Source organism: Neodiprion lecontei, chromosome 6, assembly GCF_021901455.1.
Source record: "Neodiprion lecontei isolate iyNeoLeco1 chromosome 6, iyNeoLeco1.1, whole genome shotgun sequence".
Lineage (NCBI taxonomy): Eukaryota > Metazoa > Arthropoda > Insecta > Hymenoptera > Diprionidae > Neodiprion > Neodiprion lecontei.
In genome coordinates, this window is record NC_060265.1 from 7,196,716 (window position 1) to 7,219,956 (window position 23,241).

General features: G+C 43.6%; 2 protein-coding genes and 2 long non-coding RNA genes across 5 annotated transcripts; 1 reads left to right on the plus strand and 3 right to left on the minus strand.

Moving 5' to 3' along the window:
- Positions 1-10,077: 10,077 nt before the first annotated feature.
- On the minus strand, positions 10,078-11,568 carry LOC107223693 (potassium/sodium hyperpolarization-activated cyclic nucleotide-gated channel 4-like). The gene is made up of 2 exons (XM_015663463.2): positions 11,423-11,568; positions 10,078-11,269 (listed from the first exon to the last, which is right to left on the minus strand). Exons 1-2 carry the CDS (start codon positions 11,566-11,568, stop codon positions 10,078-10,080), a joined length of 1,338 nt encoding a protein of 445 aa, XP_015518949.2.
- Positions 11,569-12,595: 1,027 nt separating this feature from the next.
- Positions 12,596-18,048, minus strand: LOC107223694 (leucine--tRNA ligase, cytoplasmic). 2 transcript variants are annotated; one of them, XM_015663464.2, is made up of 16 exons: positions 17,890-18,048; positions 17,370-17,582; positions 17,022-17,231; positions 16,726-16,887; positions 16,368-16,612; positions 16,057-16,282; positions 15,754-15,972; positions 15,178-15,631; positions 14,928-15,066; positions 14,585-14,855; positions 14,244-14,491; positions 13,920-14,154; positions 13,577-13,834; positions 13,285-13,500; positions 12,977-13,205; positions 12,596-12,888 (listed from the first exon to the last, which is right to left on the minus strand). In XM_015663464.2, the coding sequence occupies exons 1-16, from the start codon at positions 17,890-17,892 to the stop codon at positions 12,683-12,685; spliced, it is 3,534 nt and encodes a 1,177-aa protein (XP_015518950.2). In that variant the 5' UTR covers positions 17,893-18,048; the 3' UTR covers positions 12,596-12,682. The 2 variants fall into 2 exon arrangements, with proteins under 2 accessions (XP_015518950.2, XP_046598988.1); XM_046743032.1 differs by lacking the exons at positions 17,022-17,231; positions 17,370-17,582; positions 17,890-18,048 and having other exon boundaries at positions 16,368-16,550; positions 16,726-16,814.
- A 1,265-nt stretch (positions 18,049-19,313) lies between these two features.
- LOC124294973 lies at positions 19,314-19,863 on the minus strand. The gene is made up of 2 exons (XR_006904877.1): positions 19,749-19,863; positions 19,314-19,449 (listed from the first exon to the last, which is right to left on the minus strand). It is a non-coding gene; the product is annotated as an uncharacterized LOC124294973 (long non-coding RNA).
- On the plus strand, positions 19,434-20,557 carry LOC124294972. Its single transcript, XR_006904876.1, has 4 exons — positions 19,434-19,620; positions 19,710-19,933; positions 20,175-20,285; positions 20,526-20,557. It is a non-coding gene; the product is annotated as an uncharacterized LOC124294972 (long non-coding RNA).
- Positions 20,558-23,241: the final 2,684 nt, after the last annotated feature.

Below are 23,241 nucleotides of genomic sequence, written 5' to 3' on the forward strand. Positions count from 1 at the left end.
TCCGTTGCAGTGGCAGTTGTGTTTGATGGAGAAAGCGAGGTCGCGCAAGGACACCGAGAAGTCTTGGCGGGTGGAATAGATTCGTTTAGCCCGTGCACACTGGGCTGAGAATTTTGAACCGTCTCGCGTACGTGTCCACAATTAGCCACACCTGTGGGTCCTCCTTTGGTACCGTGGTGCGGGAGCCCGTGCCGAGGTAAAAGTGCGTTTATTTACCTCCGGCTCGAGACCAGCGTGTCATTAACCAGCGGGTGTCGGGTTACGGATAGTTCTCGAAACCAAGTAAAACCTACGGAAACCAGCCCGAGCCAGGGAGCTGGAGCGAAAGAAACTCGGCTTTCACGCCGCGGTGTGTAACGTCGCTTCGATGTGTTGCGTGGAGTCGAGATGCTGCGGGCGTGTGCACGATATTCTCTTGTGTGGATACCTGGCAAGTCTTCGGGGGCCAGTCAACCGGCGAACGAGACAACAAGACAACGAGACCCGCGGCCACGGACTTATATTTATGCCCCTCAGGCCCAGTTACCCCCGTGGCGGTCAACTAAATCACACCACGCGGATTTTATATTAAAACAAATATAATTAATTCAGATACCGAACCCGCCGCGGGTGGTCTCGTACACCATAAATGCAGACCCCTCTTCTGCAACGGAGAACCTGCGTGACGGTATTAAAGGGGGGCTTTTACGGATCAGGATTCATTTCTTAGACTGCAGTTTTATCACCGCGAACATCGGCGCGCTGCACTCTGACTTCGACAAATGAGGAAATATGCAGGGAATATCGATTCATTGGTAACAGTGATAATTCAAATCACTGATCCACCGATCGTTGGCCATGAGCACGTATAAAAAAAAAACATTTGCGCCAGCATGGCGACATCTCCCCAAAGTTCCAAATTGAAACGATGTTCTCACTCGAAGCTCAAAAAATCGCTTGCCAAAGTTGAAAATTTAGCGAATCATCAGGCCTCTTTCTGAAGAGCCGGTGATCTTTTTAAAAATTGAAATCAGACCAGGTTTTGACGCAGGGACGGGCCTCACGACAATCAAGTGATCTTGTCGAAAAATTACGAGTTTTCTATTTCTGTAGCTTGCATCGTAGATTTTTTATCATCGGTAAACTGCAAATCATACAATCAAAAAGTCTGAACCGTCCATCACGCGTGTCTAAATTTCATAAGTTATATCTAATAGTCTAAATTCTCGAAACAATCAACAGAACGTGACCGAACTTGTATTTTTCCGTTAGTCGGAGTAAACTCATGTAACTGGTCCACTTAATCATAAAGCTTAGTATGCTCATGTCTCGTGTCCGCACCTGTAATTCGCAATGTACGAACGTTATACCTGCCTGTCACTCTGCCGCATGTAAATAGGTATGTATATACTAGTATATGCTAAGAAAAAAAGTGTATATGTAGGTACAGCCTCAGTGCACGAGGGGAAAGTTGTTCCTAGCAGCCAGAGATAATGAAAGAAACAAGCATCACTTTACACAACTTCGCTCGTTTGTAAAGAGCCATTTGTTTGTTCAGGAGGATATGAGGAGAGGGAAATAAATGTAGGGAGAGAGAGAGAGAGTGAGAGAGTCGCAGCAGCACCTTAAGTGTGGGTAGGTTAACTGGCGTATAGTGTTGCAAGTCACAGTCATCTCCCGAGCTCGTTGGCAGTAGCCGAGATATATTAGGATGCTTTCATTTTGGATAACCGCCTCGAGTTCGTGAGTGTGTACGCTGCTTATAGTCGTTCTTCTTTCCCGCTAGTAGTTTTACGCCCCGCGCACTTCGCTTCCTTTCGAAAGTTTCGACATTTTCTAAATACTCCACCGAGTTCCTGGGTTTCCATGTAACGTGTATAAGACAAGACGTTCGGGCGTCTCGTTCGCACACAAACACAGAAACACTCGAAGCTCCCTGCAGCACAGCAGGTTGAAACACTCGTAGCTAAACGGCGCACGACGCCGACACTTGTACCAGCAGAACGTAGCAGTTTCCTTGAAAGTTGAAAATTTAACGAGCTGACGACTCGCCTCGACTCCTTTCTTCGGATGGAATCTACATCTTCAACGAACTTGGTAGGGTTTATCAGACCGTCCGTGCCACTGCCCGAGTATTGTAAGGCCTCGTCAATACGTGCCTTTAAACGAGACGAGAAATGGCGCACGATGCTGTGCGGATAATATACGCGGATTCACCGCTGCGTCACTGGACGCATAAAAACCTGGGGAGTACACCTTCGTACACCGATCCTGTGGTACAGCTATCGAGATCCACCGTGAGATGAAAGTACAACGAACGTTCCTTTATTACACGCTGACATTTCGGAGCCAATAAACAACCGTCGCAGTCAGCTGATACCGATTCTCTTACATGCGCACATGCGTGCTCCCTTATCTTTACACTCACAAGCGCATTGCTTCGCAGTGTTGTTACAAGACGGACGCGTCGCGTAGGCATCAGAGACTTAGGCACCGCCGTGCTTGACAAATCAACGTCGCTGCGTTATCCATAAAATATATATGTGCGTAAGGAGGAATTAGAGAAGCGGCCGAAGCTGGGCCGCGCGAGTGTAGCAGGTATACTCGTATACCAACCTATCTCGGTTTTTCTGGTAAGACATAAATTTCCACACGATGTATGCATCACGCTATATACCTTCAGCCTACCTACCGGCCCACCATCTCTATACCTGGTTAAGGAACTTCTAGTTGCTTCGCCTGTTTTCTCATAATGTGCATGTGGAGGCAGATACGCGGCGGCTCCACATGCAGCCCGGTACCATTACGCCGCTCGGTCAACACTATTTCTTTGATAACCAACTTTCTCTGCACTACCAATTAACGGGCAATAGAATAAATGAGAATTGAGAGGCAGAGCTACGGCGCATCGGAGCGCGGAGGACAAAACCGGCTCGTTTGCCGCAGAGGACGCGAGTCGGTCCTCCAACACGGCCACCTCGGCCAGCGACGTGATCCTAATTCTGGCCATCAGTTTCACTTCCGGACCCGATCGCTCCTCGGCTCTCAAATGGAAAGCTCGATTAATTATTTCAGCCTAATTACGGGGGATGATCGAACGATGAGTGACACACTCGTGCGACGTATCTTCAACAAAGTCGAACTACCAAACTACCGAACACCTGTGAGATCCTCGGAGCAATAAATATGTAAACACGGTTTGAGGAAGATCACTTTTTCCTCTTCTTTTTTACCGCGCAGCTCGTCTCTCAGTAAACCGAAGACGAACGGCAGCCCCATTACAGCATACAACCCATTAGTTTCGGAGGCGTCATTTGTGCCAATCATGGTCCCGCGTTATCCGGAGTTTACTCGGACGATTACCGTAACAAGGTAGGTAACCGTATAGAGCCATCGGTATAATGTATATAAGTGCGTCGCGGAGCTGTGCGTGCTGAGTTGCAGAAACGACCCCTCGGCGCGATATCCTCGCGGGGGATGGTTGGGGGGGTGCCATCCCAGCCGAAACTGGTACCTATCGGATTATGCAAAAGTCGGCGCGTACGTCGTGCGACAGCCCAATTTAACGGGGACCTTGGAGTTTAGGAATTAAACGCGTGGTCATGGGGAAAAAGACTACACGTATCGCATCATGATTCGGGGAACAAAAGCGTTCCGTTAACAAGATAGCCCACACTCGCTGTCTGCATCCCGTATAACACGAGTGCCTTTTTAGATCATTAGTTTTTCACAGCTGTCTAGGTGTGCTGTGCACCGCTCCTCGATGATCGTCTCTTGCCACGCGATTGTGAAGCTGTGTAATGGTCACTTAAAACACCGCGAGAATCTACGTACCTTCCATACCTGCATATCGAATCTCATTCGTAACTGCGAATTATAGTCGGGTAATATATACGCTATATACTATCGAATGACTCAATTATTATAACCATTACCAGTTACGGGTTCGCTGTTTAATAAAAATATATGCTTCTCTGTGCCGGTATGGCGCGTGTGTTGCCACGTACTTTGTGTAATGTTCATGTTTTTATTTTTTTTTTTGCATTTCAAGACTCGTCGAACCATTAATGGAGTCAATTTAAATCCCATCACATTTTACATGTGTTCATGGAGATAAATTGTAGCGGTAACGGTAAAGTGACATTCGCAAGAAAAAAAAAAAAAATACAAAATTTCACCACCTTTCAGTAGTGTTCATTTAGTACAAATTTGAAATAGTATCGGTATACCATTCTAACTGTGTTAAAGAACACTGACAATAATGTAATCGACGTTACATCAAAGATTGATCTTTCAGTATACCGCAGTGGAAAATATACGATCGCAATTAATTCAATGACGAGTAAAAACATTTGCGGAAGGACTGCTCTAAGGACCGTAAATGGTGATTTTTGATACTCGACGTTAGAGAATGTCCGCAGAATAGCGGACAGAGCGAAACGAGCCATTCCCCATTTAGATGACATCCGCTTAGCGATAAAGACCGCGTTGGTTTTCGGGGTTCGAAATGAATACAGGACTCAATGCGGCGTGACGTAAGAATGATGCGTCGACAAAGAATCGCTCCTGTCGCTGGTCCATTCCGAGTGCGTCACCCACCCGCTGCGTCTCCGGAATGCCTAAACTACCGAGATGTCATTATACCGTGGGCCGTTGTTGACGCTGCAGGCTTTCGCCCGTACATGTGTTCGGCATCGACGTGTCGTTGGAGTGCCAGTGTGGGCAAAGGTCTCACGCCTTTACCTGCATGTCCCCCCTAGCAACACCATCTTCTCTAGGAAATTATCAATATCGTTCCACCCACCGCGAACTGACAGGGTGTATACCACTACGGTGCCGCTAAGGGTGCGTCTCATCGCCGCTTGACAATTCCATTCAGTGACGAACACACTCGCTAGCTGGCACACCGGCAAACTTCTCTCGACTTCGAGGGGCCGATACGTTTGCATCTGCAGTTCGTCCTCGCACGCACGGTACGATGTTGTTATAATGGAGAGCGTTTGTCCTGCTCGTTTGATTGCAAGTCTGTAGCGGGGAAACGCGAGGAAGGTGTTCTTACCGTTCGTTCACCTTGAGAAAGTTGTCGGGAAAATGTTCAGTTGGATCTAAAATGGTGTAGAAGCTTCAGTTTTACTCAATTATGTTTTTGTACAGTTGATTTTCAACGATACAATCAGTTACGGAGAACCGAATGAGGAAAGTATAAAAAAAAAACAAAAAAACTGAATAATTGCCACCTGCATGAGGTGATGAATCAATCGAAGAACCGAGTGGCGTCATTCGAGTGGTATTTATTACCGTTCCGTACTCAGAGGCGGGCTGACGATACTCGATAAATTTCAGTGGCGAATATTAGGATTACATTACACGCTCAGCAATACGATTGGATTATAGAAAATGATATTTCATTAATTCCAAGTGCACGGTGAAACGCCGCCCAACTCGATGTAGTTATCGATCGTAATTTTATAAAGAAAAACAGTGACGTCTTCTTCTTTAACCGCGCAGTTTAAACGAATCACGCTTTTCAATTATCCACTTTTTCTCAGAAGGGCACGAACAACGTGGGATAAATTTTTAAAGAAATGTAAGCATCGCAAGATCAGTTTCCTCGATCGAGGATATCCTGTAACATATAGCATGGGGATATTTTTTAGTAGATAGACTATGAACCGCAATAAATCCGAGTAGCGTTAAAAATTGATATACTGTTCGGAAACGCGCGTGCATGTGTGTGTGCGTGTGTGTGTGCGCGCGTCTATAGAGAGAAGAGAATTGGGGTGGTTTGCAGTGCAGGTATGTATACATCGACCGAATAGCTAGCTACTGTGTAGAACATCGATGGGTGGGGGTGGGGGGTGGGGTAGTGAATGGTAAGCGGAAGGCCATATCAATACGTATCGGTTTTGTGTTTGGATTCCTGGATGCCGTGTAAAACATCGATACAACGTTGTGGAAGTGGGGTGGGTGGTGGGTCCCGATGGGGATGAAATAATGGGGGCGGACGCGCGCATCGTAACATTGACGTATATCCGGCTGCCTAGCCGGTTCGGGGTAGGATTGTGGGTTTGGGGGTGGAGGTGGGGGTGGGGTGGTTTGCAAACGCGTGCAGGAACACGAACACAGAGACACCAATCGAGCGTGCAGGACCGGCTCTCCCTTACACAAAACCGATCCAGTCGGTCGAAAGGGATGTGGCGGTGGCGGAGTCGAGGGGTTGTCGGGGAGAGCGAGTACGCGAACCACTCGATGCCACTGATGCGGCCCGTGTTTAACGCGCTTATAAATGTGTAATGCTCGCGTGCGCCGCCTGCCGGGGGATGATTGAGGGCGGCGGGTCTCGCGGTGCCAAGAGGGGGTGGTGGAGGCGGCGGCGGGAGGGGCGGGGAGAGAAGGGAACACGGTCCGCCGCCGGCAAGCCCGCCTGCGTATCGATAAACGATCAATCAACGCAGCGGTTCCTCTGCCTCTGTACCTGCCGAGAGTCGAGGGGCGGAGGGGCGGACGAGCGTTACGGGGGTGGATGCGGGGGCGAGGATGGGCACGTAGGAGAATACCGGCGGAAGAGACGAAAGGGGTTGGCTGGTGGCCCGCAGACTATCGACCCGCCGCGGAGGAGACGCAGCCTGGGTACACGCTCCCTCTCTTTACGGACCCCCGGCCGGTGCCTCCGCTGGTGGATATTTTGTTGCTGGTACGTAACTATTTTGCCACGCAATGTTGAGTACGTCGCGTTTTGACGGTTGGCCGACGCGTGTTCGCCGATAATCGGTTAGAATTACGAGACAGTAGCACGGCAGATTTTGCGGTTATTATAGCTGGTACCCTAAGAATGTTGTGTACAGCTTTTGTGGAGCTCACACACTTCAATCGTCTTGATAGTATACTTTGTTGCGTTGGTACAAGATCGGGTAGAAATTGCTGCAAAGTGTATTCGATTATGTAAACTTATCGTAATCACGGTGTACCTAACTTAATGAATCCGATTATTGAGTACTTGAGGAAAATAAGTGCTCTGAAATGATGAAAATAACATTTCTAAACGTGTATTTAACACGTTACCACGGGCTCAACTTTGGAGAAGATCAGGTTAAAGTAGCGTTTACAATATGTCAATGGTGTTTCAGCTATTTACCTTTAATTTTTCAGCTAGATTCCTGACTCTAGGCAAGTAAAAAGATCATTTGACAGCGGTTGGTATCGATCATTGGCCATACCAAACTCTTAAATGGCAGTTGTTTTGACATGAGTTTGATATTTTGTCACGTACTCAAAAACATCAACGTAAATGATCATTCGTAACATCAGATGTTAAGAGATAGTTATCTCTGAATTCACATATCATATCTGTGGAGCATTTTTTGCTGAATTTCATACGGTAGACTTGTGAATTAATAGCGGATTAAAGTTGAAGGGTTTGCCTGCACAGAACGCTTCACGATGGAACCTAGTTCCTAATTCGTCAACTGCGTTATCGTTTCCGCGGTTTTCACAATGCAATCCAGTGATCCGAGCGAAACTCTGGATTTCATTTCGAGTCCTTCCGCGGCGACGAGCTCTGGCCTCGCTCTTTCGCTAAACAGCGCTTCGGTTTGGACCGGGTTACTCCAGACGCTGAGGACCTTAACCCCGGGGAGCTCTCGGAAGACAGCTCTGGTAAAACCCGGGGGACCGGAAACACCCCCGGTTCCCGCGAGGGTTGATCGCGAGGCGTTCACTCCGACATCGGCGCTGTTCGCGGATTTGCCTATTGTCGAGTGGCGCGGGGTCAGGTGCAGGGTCGCCAATCTCCGGAGGCCTGCGGCCCTCCCGTTGGCTGGCGTCGCGGGGTGTGGCCAGAATTCACATAACCCAGGGAGCTGCACGTCGGCGCTGATAACAATAGGCCAACGCTTCGGGGGCGGAGGAGATTCGGTGGCAGCAGAGGCTCGGGAGGTGTGGGAGGAGGGTGCGGGTTGCTACCAGGCAGGCGCATCGCCGACCTATTGTACAATGCCCAGCCCTTCCTAAGCGACTATTGTCATCCGGGGCAGCCACGAACCGCGCTCTGCCCATGCGTCGATGCGCACAAACCATTGTCTGCCCGTCGAATGGGCGTCCCTGGCCGAGGCTCTTCTTTCCCGTACCCGGCGTAGGCGCCATCGGGATTTTCGGGCGTTTCGCCCGTGCGGATAGAATTTTTTAACATTTTCAAACGATTGTGCCAAATGTCTTTACTGCGTTTTATTCGGCATTCATCATTCGAGGCCGGAGGCGGGGTTTTTATCGGCGCCGAGTAGCGGTTCCTGTACTCTTCGCATAGTACCCAATTCAGAGCTGTTCAACCTTTTGATTTCGTTGATTGATTGACTGATTGATTGAATGATTGATTGATTCGTAAAGTCATGAAAACGATACACAGTCACGCGGTGCACCCTATTTCGAGAGTTCGGTCACGCGCTGCGAAAAAATCTGGCAAATTATTTTTCAACCTGTATACACCTATAATAAGCTTATAATTTGACCACGGCCGTTTCAGAAATCCATTTCCGCACTGCGTTAATTGTATAATTAGAAAGATTGACCGTACAATTATTATACGTCATGCATATTCTTAATCGAGTTAAATGATGCGGAATATAGCTATATGGGAGTCATCGCAACCCGAATGGACGGAAGTCAAAATCAGTGGCACCACGCAATGTATTTATGGGCGATAATTAACTACTCGTATTTTTATTGCAGAATCTTGGAGCGCGCCGGATTTGATTCATACCACGTACGTATCGAGATGCTGCACGTGGGTATAACAAAATGTTATAACCCACTGCGCATGCATCTCGCAATTTCATGTGTGGTTCTGAATTTTAAAAGGCACGTATGTAGTAGATAATACAAACGACCGTCTTAGCTTCGATAATTGGTATACACTAATTATAATCATTCAAACTGTATTGTGATTTATGAAGATAATCATGGCCTGTATAATATACAATATATTTCGTTCGTAAAATTACAGTTACGTTTAAACTAACGTTATAAAGCATAACATTAACGTATAATTTATCGATATTATTTCGAATACAGGTTACGTAGATATATTATACTCGCGCATAATACCCTGTGGTGACCTACTTTTTTACGAACCACATTGGCCAGTGGACTTATTGAACTTGTTATGTCATCGCAGTGCAAACCTTATTATCCGTTACCTACACTCTGATTATGTCAATTGGGCAATTCTCGTTATCGCATACAGAACTCTGTATGCGTCATAACAGTGTTATTTTACTCATTCTTGAAAGCGATGGGACTTCTAGCAAAATATTCGGGATAAGCCCGATATTCCGGAGCATTGCGTTAAAATTATGTTTGCATGCACAATGCGTGCTGTGCAAGGAAGCACCAAAACCATTTGAATTGTTAAAGTCATTAACGCACTCAATTTATAATGAGATTTTTTCATAATTGACTCTAAGTATAATTGGTTATTATACAGAGGAAACAAGCGGAGCTGCTCTTTTGCATTATTACATCACCGTTTCAATTATTCGGCTGTATATCGAAGTTGGGACTTGAACCGGGACCTTTCATAATGAGTGTCGTTTAACTTTTTTCTAATGGTAAATGTTATTCCGGTATATAATTATACGGGCTACGTCAAGCTGTGTAGTCCAGGAAGTCGCTGGAAGAGTGTTGCTAGTGGCATCTACCAAGGCTCGTTTCATTCGCATGCTTCGAATGAAAATCCGGCGGCTGGTTAGTACAGACGTTACCACTGGCTGGTATTCACAACGTTTTCGTACGTGGCTCAAGTATTTAATCAATGAATTATGCCACGAAGAAAAAACAAATCATATCGATCAACGTTCACGAATCAAATTGAGTGTTTGGGAAAATATGCAGCAAAAAGTACCTTGCATATACCGGGCTATTTCCTTGGAAAAGAAATTAATCATGCATAAAAACGGTCGAAATCAGCGACGAGAAGAAAAGCTTAGGCTTTCTGAATATCGGTGTATTCTATCGATAATTATCAATTAATTATAATTGTAGCAAAATGGCCAAATTATCATTGCAGATTGCTTTAAAAACTATATCTGTACTGTAATGTTAAAATCACTGCGCGTTCAAAATCGTTGTCTTCTCGTGTCGTTCCATAGCGATTTTTTTAATCCGCTCCCAAAGCATGGGGTAAGGGTGTATAGTCCGAGTAAAATCGGCGCGCTCCAGCCTGTAAAGTTCGCAAATTTCTACAGCAACGACACTCGCGACTCGACGTTCGTCCGGCATGACCAAAGCGATTTCTCCGAAATGAGCACCGTCCTCTAGGTGGCAGACTTCCTTCCCGGACTTGGTGTAAATAGCGACGGTCCCGGAGGCGATGAAATACATGCAGTCCCCCGGCTGATTGGCCCGCACAATCACGTCGTTGGTGAGGAATATCTCGGAGCGAAGAAGGGCCACGATTCTTACCAGCAACGACATCGGCAAGTTGTTGAAGAAGGTGACGTTCTCGACCAGCTTCCTGCACGAGTGCATCCCTATCTCCTGGCTGATCTGGCTGGAAACCGTGCTCAGGATCTCCGACTCCCTGAAGTAGTTGTGCTGGTAGCGAAACTCGTGGTAGGTCATGAATCGCTGCTGGTTTTCCACAGGGAGCTGTTTGTGCCTTATGTACTGAGTCAGCTGGGCGGTCATCGCCTGGTACTTGAGGGACGAGCTGTTCATGGTCTTGTATATCTGCATCATCGCGCCGACCATCTTGCACATAATGAGGACCGACAACACCTGGAAGATGATGGCCAAGTACTGGTCCTCCATCGTGGAAGGAGGAGCTCCGTTGAACCCGGAACAAGTGAAGATGGCAACCGCGCGAAATAGGCTGCTGCGGTATTTCGTCTGAGGAGTCGACCCCCAGAGCATGTTTTGTGCAATCCAGGAGCTATCGTCGGGAGCTTTCGGCTTCCCCAGAGACTCAACGGCTAGTGGTACTATGTAGTGGAAGCAGGCCTGCCAGTGGAGGGCCAGGAATATCAGTCCGATGAATATTATTATGTTCACAATCCCGATCGATATGTCGTAGGAGGTGGCTAGCCTATGTGTATACGAGTACATGGAAAATCCCCTGAATATTATTATCAGCGAGGTCACCTCCCGCAATACTACCAGCTCGTTCCAATGAGCCAAGAAAAATATGTCCGTCGGTATCGAGCCGATCAAATCGACAAAGAAAGTACCGTGGAACATGTACTTTTTTGCTACCATCCAAGAATCCAGTTGCACTGTCCGAAGAGTTTGGTCGTAGTACCTGAAAAGAAGGACATGAATATCTCTGCTTTACACGCACTGATACCGAAATCAAATAACCGTCTACGGGAATTTTCAATGAATTTTAATAGCGTTTTTCATAATCAATCAACAATAACATTTCTGCCACAAAAGATTGACTACGGCCACGTACCCAGTCCTCAAATTCACGATGATGTCCGCGTTAAAGAAACCGATGAACAAATTTTTCGCCTGGGTCCAACCACGGATTTTCCGATCCATGTCAAAGGCAGCTTGGTATGGCAGAATCAAACAAAGGGCATACATGGATAGTACCATTGCGAAGTCCCACCAGTGTCTGTAGAACGTGAGTTTGTTTTTCTTACTTCTACATTTCAATGCTTATCAAATTACGAAGATAATATCTGTATTTAACTTACGATCATTTATGCGAGAAACCACCGATGGTTAATAAATACGTGAAATTATTTTTATTATGTTGTAGTAGAATTATGCATTGTATTAAAGCAATTGTACTGATCCAGAGTTTCAAGAATCTAGGATATAATATATTATCATCTTGCCGTACAGTATTCATTTTTTCAGGGACCCACCTGAAAAGACTGAACGGGTGAATAACGTATTTAAAGTTTCGTAAATGACGTCGCTTTTCGTAAACGATGGCTGCTCGGCTCCGCAGATATTTTGTCGCGCTTGGATTTTTTCCGGATACCATACAGGAGCGTCGCAGCGCTCCGAATGTTGACCGAAACGGACCCCTTCCAGGGATGAATAATACTTCATCTTCTTTCAAATTTATTTCGCAATCATGATGCACTTTCAACATTGTGTTTCATTAACTTTTTCCGTCATTAAAGGACTCGGTTTGTTGTCGCCTAGCTAATAATCAACTAACTCAATTCGAGAAAAAAAGGTATGAAACGTGTCACCTGGAGTTTCTAGGTTCGCTTTGTTATTAGTATTCTTTTGTTTTTGATGCCAGAAAAGTGTACTCGCAAAACAATTTTATTCGCAGTTATTATAAATATTCAACTCTCGGGTTCGCCTTACTGTAGGCAACTGTTTTTCAGCCATGGCGTGAAGGCGAAATAGGTTTAAATTGTTTTAAAGATTTGAAGAAAACTAATCAGCTTGATTGAACTAATATGTCTCAACGACTATAACATATTACTTTGGCATTGTAATAGCCCAGAATACGACATGCACATGCCATCTGACAGTCGATCAGCTTTCTGTATCTTAAATACTCACTCTTCACAGGTAGGTATTCTTGAAGATTAAAATGATCACTTACCTGTGACAGGTGGATTCGATTATATTCAAATTCTGCGTATAGAGATTTTTTATAATTGTCCTTGTTTTATTCGCCTCATTAAAAAAACAAATTGCGAAGTACGTAAATAAATTATAAGTCATTTTTACAACGCTATTGCTATTCTACAACGTATAATAAATCTAGCCCAGTTGGGTATTTTTTTCCTTCTACGTCAAGTTTTACGGTACCAGTATCTAAATTCACACTAAAAACCGCGGTTGGAGGAACAAGAATTTTGCCATTCAGTATATCGTCGACTTTTGATATAGTTCTAGGCCCCAGTATCGAATCTTCGTAACGGTATAAGCGAACTGAAGTAGCATCTGTAAACGAAGTACACGATTTAAAGCATCAAAATCAGTAATCACTTCATGGTCACTAACTAAGTAAATTTCTCATATATGCTTGTACCTTTTATCAATTTATTATCCTTAGCTATTCGCGCTGAGACATCAACTGCTCTGTCTCCGTCGGAGAGTTTTATGATCTTGGTAAACAGGCTATTACACTTTTGTGGATTCACCACGGTAACGGGAAGGCCTGGTCTTGTAGAGAAACTTATATACGGTGCACCAGGACAGCATTCTTCTTTCGTTTTTTCGGGAGCCTCGTCGGAGTATTTGATTTCAATTTTTTCCAACTAAAATTGAAAATTTATTTAGTATACGTAGCCGAGTATATTTAACTGAACACGTTGCGGTGATATTTTTTATACTCACGTCTAGAGTACTTCGAAGATAATCTTGATTTATCGTCAACACATCAACTTCATCGAAGTCAAGTGTTAGATTCAAAGCTGATACACCAAGTGTATCCATTTTTTCTCTTGTTGCTTGCACAAAAGGCATTACTCTTTTCATGTATTTCTTGAGCTCTGTTTTGGTACTGAGTTCCGTAGAAATTACTTTGTTGTCCGGTAGTTGCCCTCCATTCTTCTGTAAATAAAAGTAACAGTTTCAAGTTTCTCGCAAATAATACCATAAATCGATACTCAGGTATCCATCAACTTACCTCGAATAATTGTTTCATGCTCGTGAGAACAGTGCTCTGCCACGGCGGAAATGTTTTTGCCACCCAAATCGTACCAAAAGTAGGTATTTCAGGAGGAGAAGGAGCAGCCTTCCCTTTAGCAGGCTTTTTCACGGTAAGTTGATTTTTCAGATGGATTCTGAAAGTATGTGCGGCTTCCATTAGGTACTGTGAAGATTTCACCAAGATTTCATCAATCGGACCAGCCATAGGCCAACGGGCGTTCAAAATACTGTCTTTCTATAATTAAAATGAAATCAGATGAATTGGCGCAAGTACATTTTGAGACCGGATTCATGACATTAACCGTGCATTGTATCTTTACCTTCTCAATCAAGGTCCAAACATGCTCGGCAACGTGCGGACAAATGGGAGCCATTAGAATGGTTTGGATTTCAATGAACTTCATTATAAGTGTCAGATTAATTCCATCTGACAGAGTAAGTTGCAGATATTTATCTCTCGCTGCCTGAAATTCATAGAATCCAGTTCGAAGTGCTTCTTTGTACAGCATCTTGTGATAGTTTTCCTTGGTCTCAAGTATCTTCAGATTCATTTCACTGCAAAAAGAAAATTTAAATTATATAAACAATTCATGAAACAAGTATCTCTGATCATCGCATTAATGATATTTCTGCTTTCAACGTACCTCTGGAAGACTCGATCATTGAAAGTATTAGGCTCCCCTTTTCTGAACGTATTCTTTGAGACCATAACTTCTTTGATCCACTCAATGTACGTATAAAGCCTGAGGATTCCTGCATCAGCGGTGCTTTCGACAAAGTTCGCATCTTCTACAGAGTCACCGGAGTCGGCCAAACAGAGCCGCATACCATCTGCAGAGAACTTACGCACTGCGTCAGTCAATGTAAGGAAATTTCCATCCGATTTAGACATCTACATATAAATAAATAGATTCTGTGGTGAGTATGTTCTTCAATTCAAGAGTCATGTCACATGAATTATAAAGCAGCTCAAACTATTCATTACTTTAGCTGAATTAAGAAGTAGATGTCCATTCGCCCTTATGCCTTTAGGCCATAATTCGGGTTGATCCGGCCAAATAGCGGTATGGTTATAAATAAAGAAGGTAAGATGATTTTGGACCAAATCTTTTCCAGAAACACGTAGGTCGACAGGATACCAATACTGGAACTCTCGTCGCATTTTATCTAGCGCTTCTTTCTTTATAGATCCATGTGGCAACTTAGCATCTTTGAAAAATATGTAATCCCAGACTTCCGGAGTCATTTCTTCAGCCCTGAAGAAATAGGATTAGAAAATGTAGTAGCAAAATCTTACTAAAATAGAAGCTTGTCTGTACTGAACTCACTTTATACCAAGAGCATTGGGTTTATCCCCTTTGAATGTTCCGCCTTGTATCAAATGTGCTACTGTATAGTACGCCATGTAGATAGTTGAGTCTGACAGAGACTCAATGAGCCAGTATTCATCCCAGGGTAGTTTAGTACCTTTGAAAACAATTCTACTATTTTTTATGGAATAATTGAGGAACTAATTCAAAGTTATTGTTTTTGTTGGACGTTACAGCAGAAACTGTACAAATTTAGAGAAATACATACCTAATCCATAAGTTCGAGAGCAGGCATATTCATGCAGCCAATTCAGACATGCAGTGAAATTCTTCCTAACTTCATCATGGAAAGTTTCCAAGTTTTCTAAAGCTTGTTCAGCCTGCTTTTTCCAGTTTGCTTCGCCATAGTCTAGGTACCACTGGTTACACAAAGCGACAACACATTCGTCGTTTGACCTTGATATTATCGTTTTTTCAGGTTCATAGTATACCACTGCATCTTTGGCGTCAACGAGTTTCTTCTGCAAGTCCTTTTTAACGTCTTGAATTTTCTTCCCTTTGTATTCACCTACCAAAAGCACACCGTCGTAAAAACCTTTGAGATATACCATTTCTTTGGCAGTCAGAAGCTTCTCTTTATCATTTTGAGACTGGATTTTCAGTTGGTCATAAACCGTTACAGCGGAAAGATTTCCAAATTCAGGGACTTGAATTATTGGTATCTGTAAATGAAAGTACTTAAAATATGATTATGCTGCAGACAATATCTCATCTCAAGAGTGTTCTAGGCATTGTCTCTACACAACTGTCATTTATTATAATTTGGCGCTGAATCTAAACTCACAGGATCATAAGGTAGCACCATATTGTCTGTGATGCCATACTTTTCTCTGAAGGGTTGCTTCTTTTTCAGATCTACAAGTGCCGCGTAATCATCCGGAGAATCACTGGGAACTGATGTCACGATACCCGTACCTTTGTCCTCTTTTATAGTAAGCATGGGTAGAGTGTATATCACTTCGTTGCTGGATAAAGGCGCATGAAGTGGAAGGCCAAGAATATCCTGGTATATAGTATAACATTCAATCAATACTCATAAGTAGGGATCAATGAATTGCAAGGAAATATCAAGTAGCTGAAAAATTACCTGTCCGCTCAATTGAGCAACAATGTCTATTTTACCCTCGGTTTTTGTAAAGCCTTGATAAGACAGATTGCGTGCAGCTCTCTCTGTAGAGATATAAATGTCCCCATTTGCTAAGCTGTAAGCAACGTACCGCATGTCCGGACGAATCCAGCAATTTGTTTGACCGTACATAGTCTCCGGTCTCAGTGTAGCGGCGACTAGATAGACAGGCTTACTCTGAACAACTCTGGGAATAAAAGACAGGGGTTTTATCTCACAATAGACCGATTGAAGTTTGTGCATGACGAGTAATGAACACTAATTCTATGTACTTAAGTGCGGCAGGATATGATTCGAGTAGTTTCATTTTGATTAGGGTGTATTCCTGTGGTCCGACGCCTTCTCCAGAGGATCTGTCATGGTCCATACATGGCTGATTGTCCTTGGGTGAGAATACTGTGTACCGCTTTCCATACTTCACTTTGTTTCTCGCTTTTAGATGTTGGAACTGCCATCTAACGAAAGAATCAAAGAACGGATTCGCATCGGTTGTTATGAACATGCGTCGCCAGTCTACCTAGTTTGCGTAAAATAAAAAGTTAGATATATTTAAATAAAAAAATTTCTCATCTGACTTGAAGACTTTCAACAATCAAGTAAATGTATCTTTCAATTGCTGATACCACATACATGTATTCCGATCGATTTCAAGTCCTGCACAGCCAGCGGTGGAAAGTAATCCAACCAATAATTGGCATCTGAAAATTTTTGGATTTCCTCATCATTTAATCCAAGGCTCTGCATAATCTGCCACTGATATTTCGCGCCACCTGCTTTGGCTACAGCTTTGCTCTGAAAACGCGAGTTTGTCAAATGTTGAGAAACAGAAATTATTAAATGAAATTTGTAATACTAATTTTGTAAATGTTTTAACTGCACATTGCATGTGAAAAGAAGTGCAACGAAGGCTCTGAAAAATGAACAACCTTTTTTCCTTTACTTTTATCCTTCATGACAATATCGTCAATCTTTTCAGTAACGACTTCTTCGTCGAGTGGAAACTTTGGTGGGTTTCCATACGTTTCCATTTCTCTCTTAAGTTTGTCAGCGCAAGCTTTTATAGGCATGCCTGTGCAATGAAATCCAAATGGAAACAAAACCTTTTTGCCCAAGAGACGATTGTAGCGAACTGCGAACTGAAAATTACGGTACATTCATACTCACAGATAAATTTCTATATTCAACATTGTGTTTATGATAAGATATCATTTCATGTGATTGACAATATAATAAAATGTAGATGAATGATAAATAAATCAGCTACATTAAAATACCTCGCATTTGGACAGAGAGAAAGTGTGCCCCAGATGAAGACGTCCATTCATGTATGGAAATGGAAAAGTAGCCAAGAACTTTTCATCTGGCGATTGTCTTTGAGACAATGGAGCATCTTCTTCGTATACCTTAGCATTTTCCCATTGCTTTTGGACATCTCTTTCAATCTTCTGCAGGTACTCAACCTTAAAGGTACCTTTTCTTTCCGCTGCCTGTAATATAATAAATATTAACGCGTCACACCTTAGCATATTTTGTACACGTTATGGACTGATGACATTGATCAGAAAAAATGAAAGCCGAATTTGGTCAATGATTTTATAGCTGAGTTATTTCGAGAATACCTGCTCGCAATCACATGAATATACCTGGTGAATTCTGAGCAGATGGGTAGTGTCAAAGAGAGGTTACGTGCTGTTGCGGTATTTGGTATAACGGTACTTTGTAGCCACATTTGGGTTTTTGTGTTTAATATGTAGAATATGAAGATTATACGATAATATTTTCTCTAATAATTACCATATCTGTCTTTCTTTATTTATAAAAGTCGAACGGCTTCCACATATAGCCACGGCTTCGACTCGAACGCATGGACGTTGACTGAAGAATATAAAGACGGATACTCCTGGGTAAATTTTTGTGACCAGTTTTCGGCGGGCAAGTGGGCCCAAGTGGGCCTGGGAGCGTAGGAGTTTTCTGCTCTATCGACTCTACCTAACTAGTTCGCACCGACATTCCTGGCAGCCAAAGTAGTGTCGGTATGGAAGGTTGAGATTGAGTCGGTACAAAGTGAGTACGTAAGACTATTTGTCGACCGCGACTTAGAAATGTCGATCAGCTCGATCATTCCCGTGAGAAGAGGCGTAACAGCGTCCACCGCCAACCATCGCAACGACCTTCAACCACCGTCAACCACCTCAGCCCACCTCCGACCACCTTCGTCTTCCTTGTCCACCTCGTCTCCGTCCACCGCCTCCACGCCGACCATCGACGTCCATGTCATCTTCGTCCTCCTCGACCAGCGCCGATCACTTCCAACCACCTCCAAACACTTCCTACCCCCTCCAGCCGCCGACCGACACCTTATGCCATCTCCGACCACCTCCTACCGCCCCTACAGCCTCTAACCACCTCATACCTCCGACAACCACCACCTACCAGTTCCTACCATCTCCTACCATTTCCGGACACCTCCGACCACCTCCGACCGCCTGTGTCCTCCTCGTCCCCCTGCACCGCCGTGTATTTTATAACATTAATATGCATAATTATTCCAACAACTTTTCATTTGCTCTCTCGATCTTGAATTTTCGTAGGCATGGAATCAAAACGCTGTTTTAGCTAGTCGCAAGTGAAGTATCTACGTTGGGTAGAGAAGCAGAATTGTTTTTCGAAAAGTGTTCGTAATCAGAAAAATTCAGAGTAACTGTAATACATCACGGATGCGCTAATTTTGATCGAGATGAAACGGATGGTCCGTATTTGAGACAGTATTTAACGCAGTGTTCTGATTTAAAGACCTAAAAAGGTGATTGTCGTCGATTTTTATTTATTTTTTTTTTTTGATAGGGAGAGATAGAACGAAGCTTGTTAAAACTTCGAGTGTATTTGAACACATTTGAAAGGTACGAGCAAAAATTTTTATCATCCAACTGCCGCAGTACGACAGCGATATTAGCTGACCCGTTAGCTGAAGAATATATCTTTAGTCAACGGCTGACCACCATAGGGCCTAGCCGCTTGAGTCTGGAATCGGCAGGAAAGATTAAGTGCGTATTTCTTGTCTGAAATGCGAATATTAAAATCATTATACATCTTATCATATATACATACATCACATCATACATCATCATATCATACGTAGCATTAAAGTTCGAAACCAAAGATTGGATGTCGGATGTTCAGAAAGTGACGTCACCCAAAATTTTTTTCTCTTGACGTCATCGATCTAAAATCAGCTAGTTGAATTCCTCAGTCTGGGAACAACCGCGCAATAGAGCGGGCGGATGAGAATCGCGCTCCGCAGATTTCGAGTGCCGGGTTCTCTACCTCCTGGATCCTGCGCTCCGGGTCCGCTTCCTGGTACAACTCGACATCCAGGAAAAGCGCTCCGTAGTTTCTGCGCTCAAGGTCCACTACCAGCAGGAACTTGACTTCCAGGACAAGTGCTCCGTAGTTCTGGCTGTCCAGGCCCACTACCTGCAGGAACTAGACTTGCAGGTCAAGCGCTCCGTGTGTCCTGCGCTTCAGGTATGCTACCTGGGGAAACTTGATTCAGGGAAAAGCGCTCAGTATTTCGTGCGCTCCAGGTCCGCTACCTAATAAAACTCGACTTCCAGGACGAACGCTGCGTGGTTCCTGCGCTCCAGGTTCACTACCTGGTGAAACTCGACTTCCAGGACGAACGCTCCGTGGTTTCTGCGCACCAGGTCCGCTACCTGGTAAAACTCAACTTCCAGGACAAGCGCTCCGTAGCTTCTGCGCTCCAAGTCCACTACCTAATGAAACTCGACTTCAGGGACATGTGGTGAATAAGGAGGAAGAGGACGAGGATTTCTGCTCAGTGAGTAAAACATTTTTATAATATTTAATGGCTATTGTAATTATATTTTATCTGAAATTTTTTGAAGCTTGTTACGTTTACAATAGATCATTTCAATTCATTTTTCGCGCAAGCACAAATTCGGTAGCTGTGAATGCGCTAATGGGATTAATAATATTGTTAATTACTTAATTGATTATATTATTCCTTACGGATTGTTTTCGATGTTTTCTTATACTGAAAATATTTATTGCTATTTCAGGTATAACCCGAGGTGATTGGAGGTGGTTGGAGGTGGTCGGAGGTGAACGAGGAGGAGGACGAGGAAGACAAGGAGAACGAGTTGGACGACAAGGACGAGGATTTGTGCTCGGTGAGTAAAACATTTTTATAATATTTGATGACAATTGTAATTATATTTCATCTAAAATATTACAGACTTGTCACGTTTACAATAAATTGTTTCAATTCATTTTCCGCGCAAGCACAAATTCGGTAGCTATGAATGCGCTAATGAAATTATTAATATTGTCAATCACTTAATTAATTATATGAATCCTTACGTAATGTTTTTGATGTGTTCTTATACTGAAAATATTTATTGCTATTCCAGGTACAACCCGAGGTGGTTATCGGTGGTTGTTCGAGGTGGTTGGCGATTGTTGGAGGTGGTCGGAGGTGGACGAGGAGGAGGACGAACTGAACTGAGTCTCAAAGCCCTGTTGACATAAAAGCAGCTATTCGATAGAAATTATAGTTTATAGTTTACACAGCCCATTGCATGATATTTCATTATAAATACATATGTTTCAACGTATTTAGGAATAATTTATCAAATATACAGAGGAGATGTGCAAATAATAAATGAATTCGACCGCAATTTGATGTATTCATTAGAGCTTTAACAATAAATTTAAGCTTTGTTACCTCTTTTATTTTATTATGGATAATCAAAAACATTTCCGACTATTCGTGCTGTGGAAGCATGGGGATTAAGCCAAATGTAGCAAAAGATTAGAAACAGTGTATGTAGAGTACGGGTATTTTTCTGATAATGCAAATAGAATAGAATACAACGCCTTGCGAATTAGCTTTTCAGACAGAGATGAATGATGAATTTTAAGGACTGCATTATCGTTGTTGAATACTCTATGCCTCACGGGAAAAGAAAATCTGTAACGATAAAATTACGCACCGGATCATCGTCGACTTTAACTTTTGAAATGTCCTACCATTTTCGAACACCTCCTACCTCCCCCTGCCACCTCCCACCATCAATGGCCACTTTCGACCATCCCCTATCACCTTCTGCCAGCGCCGACCACCTCCTACCATTTCCGAACACCTCCAACCATCCTATTTACCTATATTACTAGATTAGCTATGATATGAAGAGAAGAATTATTCATTTCAAAATGGGATTCTATTCGACGCGCGCTCCATGTATTCCATAACATTAGTATTCATAATTATTCCAACAACTTTTCATTTGCTCTCTCGATCTTGAATTTTCATAGGCATAGAATCGAAACGTTGTTTTAGCTGGTCGCAAGTGAAGTATCTGCGTTGGGTGGAGGAGCAGAATTGTTTTTCGAAAAGCATTCGGATGGAAAAAAATTCAGAGTAACTGTAATACATCACGGATGCGCTAATTTTGAACGAGATGGAATGGATGCTTCGTATATGAGACGGTATTTAACGCTGCGTAGTGGTTTAAAGACCTAGAAAGGTGATAGGGAGAGAAAGAACGACGCTTCTTAACACTTTGAGTGTATTTCAACACACATTTGAAGGATAGGAGCGAAATTTTTCATCATTCAACTGTCGCAGAACGGCAGCGTTATTTAACCGACCCGTTCACTGAAGAATATATCTTCAGTCAACGGCTGACCATCGAAGGGCCTGGCCGCTTGAGTCTGGAATCGGCAGGAGAGATGAAGTGTGTATTTCTTGTATGAAACGTGAAAACTAAAAGCATTATACATCATATCATATCATCATACATCATACATCATACATCGTACATCATACATCGTACATGATACATCATCATACATACTATCAAAGTTTGAAACCATAGTTTGGATGTCGGACGTTCAGAAAGTGACGTCACCAATTCAAAATCAGCTAGCCGAATTCCTCAGTCGGGAAACAACCGCGCAGTAGAGCGGACGCATGAGAGTCGCGCTCCGCAAATTTCGAGTACCGGGTTCTCAACCTCACGGATCCCGCGCTTCGGGTCCGCTACGTATTTCGAGTACCGGGTTCTCAACCTCCCGGATCCCGCGCTTCGGGTCCGCTACGCGGTGAAACTCGACTTCCAGGATAAGCGCTCCGTGGTTCCTGATTCACGTTTACAATAAATTATTTCAATTCGTTTTTCGCGCAACCCCAAATTCGGTAGCTGTCAGTCCGCTAATAAAATTTCTCGACTTCCAGGATAAGCGCTCCGTGGTTCCTGGTTCACGTTTACAATAAATTATTTCAATTCGTTTTTCGCGCAAGCCCAAATTCGGTAGCTGTCAGTCCGCTAATAAAATTTCTCGACTTCCAGGATAAGCGCTCCGTGGTTCCTGGTTCACGTTTACAATAAATTATTTCAATTCGTTTTTCGCGCAACCCCAAATTCGGTAGCTGTCAGTCCGCTAATAAAATTTCTCGACTTCCAGGATAAGCGCTCCGTGGTTCCTGGTTCACGTTTACAATAAATTATTTCAATTCGTTTTTCGCGCAACCCCAAATTCGGTAGCTGTCAGTCCGCTAATAAAATTTCTCGACTTCCAGGATAAGCGCTCCGTGGTTCCTGGTTCACGTTTACAATAAATTATTTCAATTCGTTTTTCGCGCAAACCCAAATTCGGTAGCTGTCAGTCCGCTAATAAAATTTCTCGACTTCCAGGATAAGCGCTCCGTGGTTCCTGGTTCACGTTTACAGTAAATTATTTCAATTCGTTTTTCGCGCAAGCTCATATTCGGTAGCTGTCAGTCCGCTAATAAAATTTCTCGACTTCCAGGATAAGCGCTCCGTGGTTCCTGGTTCACGTTTACAATAAATTATTTCAATTCGTTTTTCGCGCAACCCCAAATTCGGTAGCTGTCAGTCCGCTAATAAAATTTCTCGACTTCCAGGATAAGCGCTCCGTGGTTCCTGGTTCACGTTTACAATAAATTATTTCAATTCGTTTTTCGCGCAACCCCAAATTCGGTAGCTGTCAGTCCGCTAATAAAATTTCTCGACTTCCAGGATAAGCGCTCCGTGGTTCCTGGTTCACGTTTACAATAAATTATTTCAATTCGTTTTTCGCGCAACCCCAAATTCGGTAGCTGTC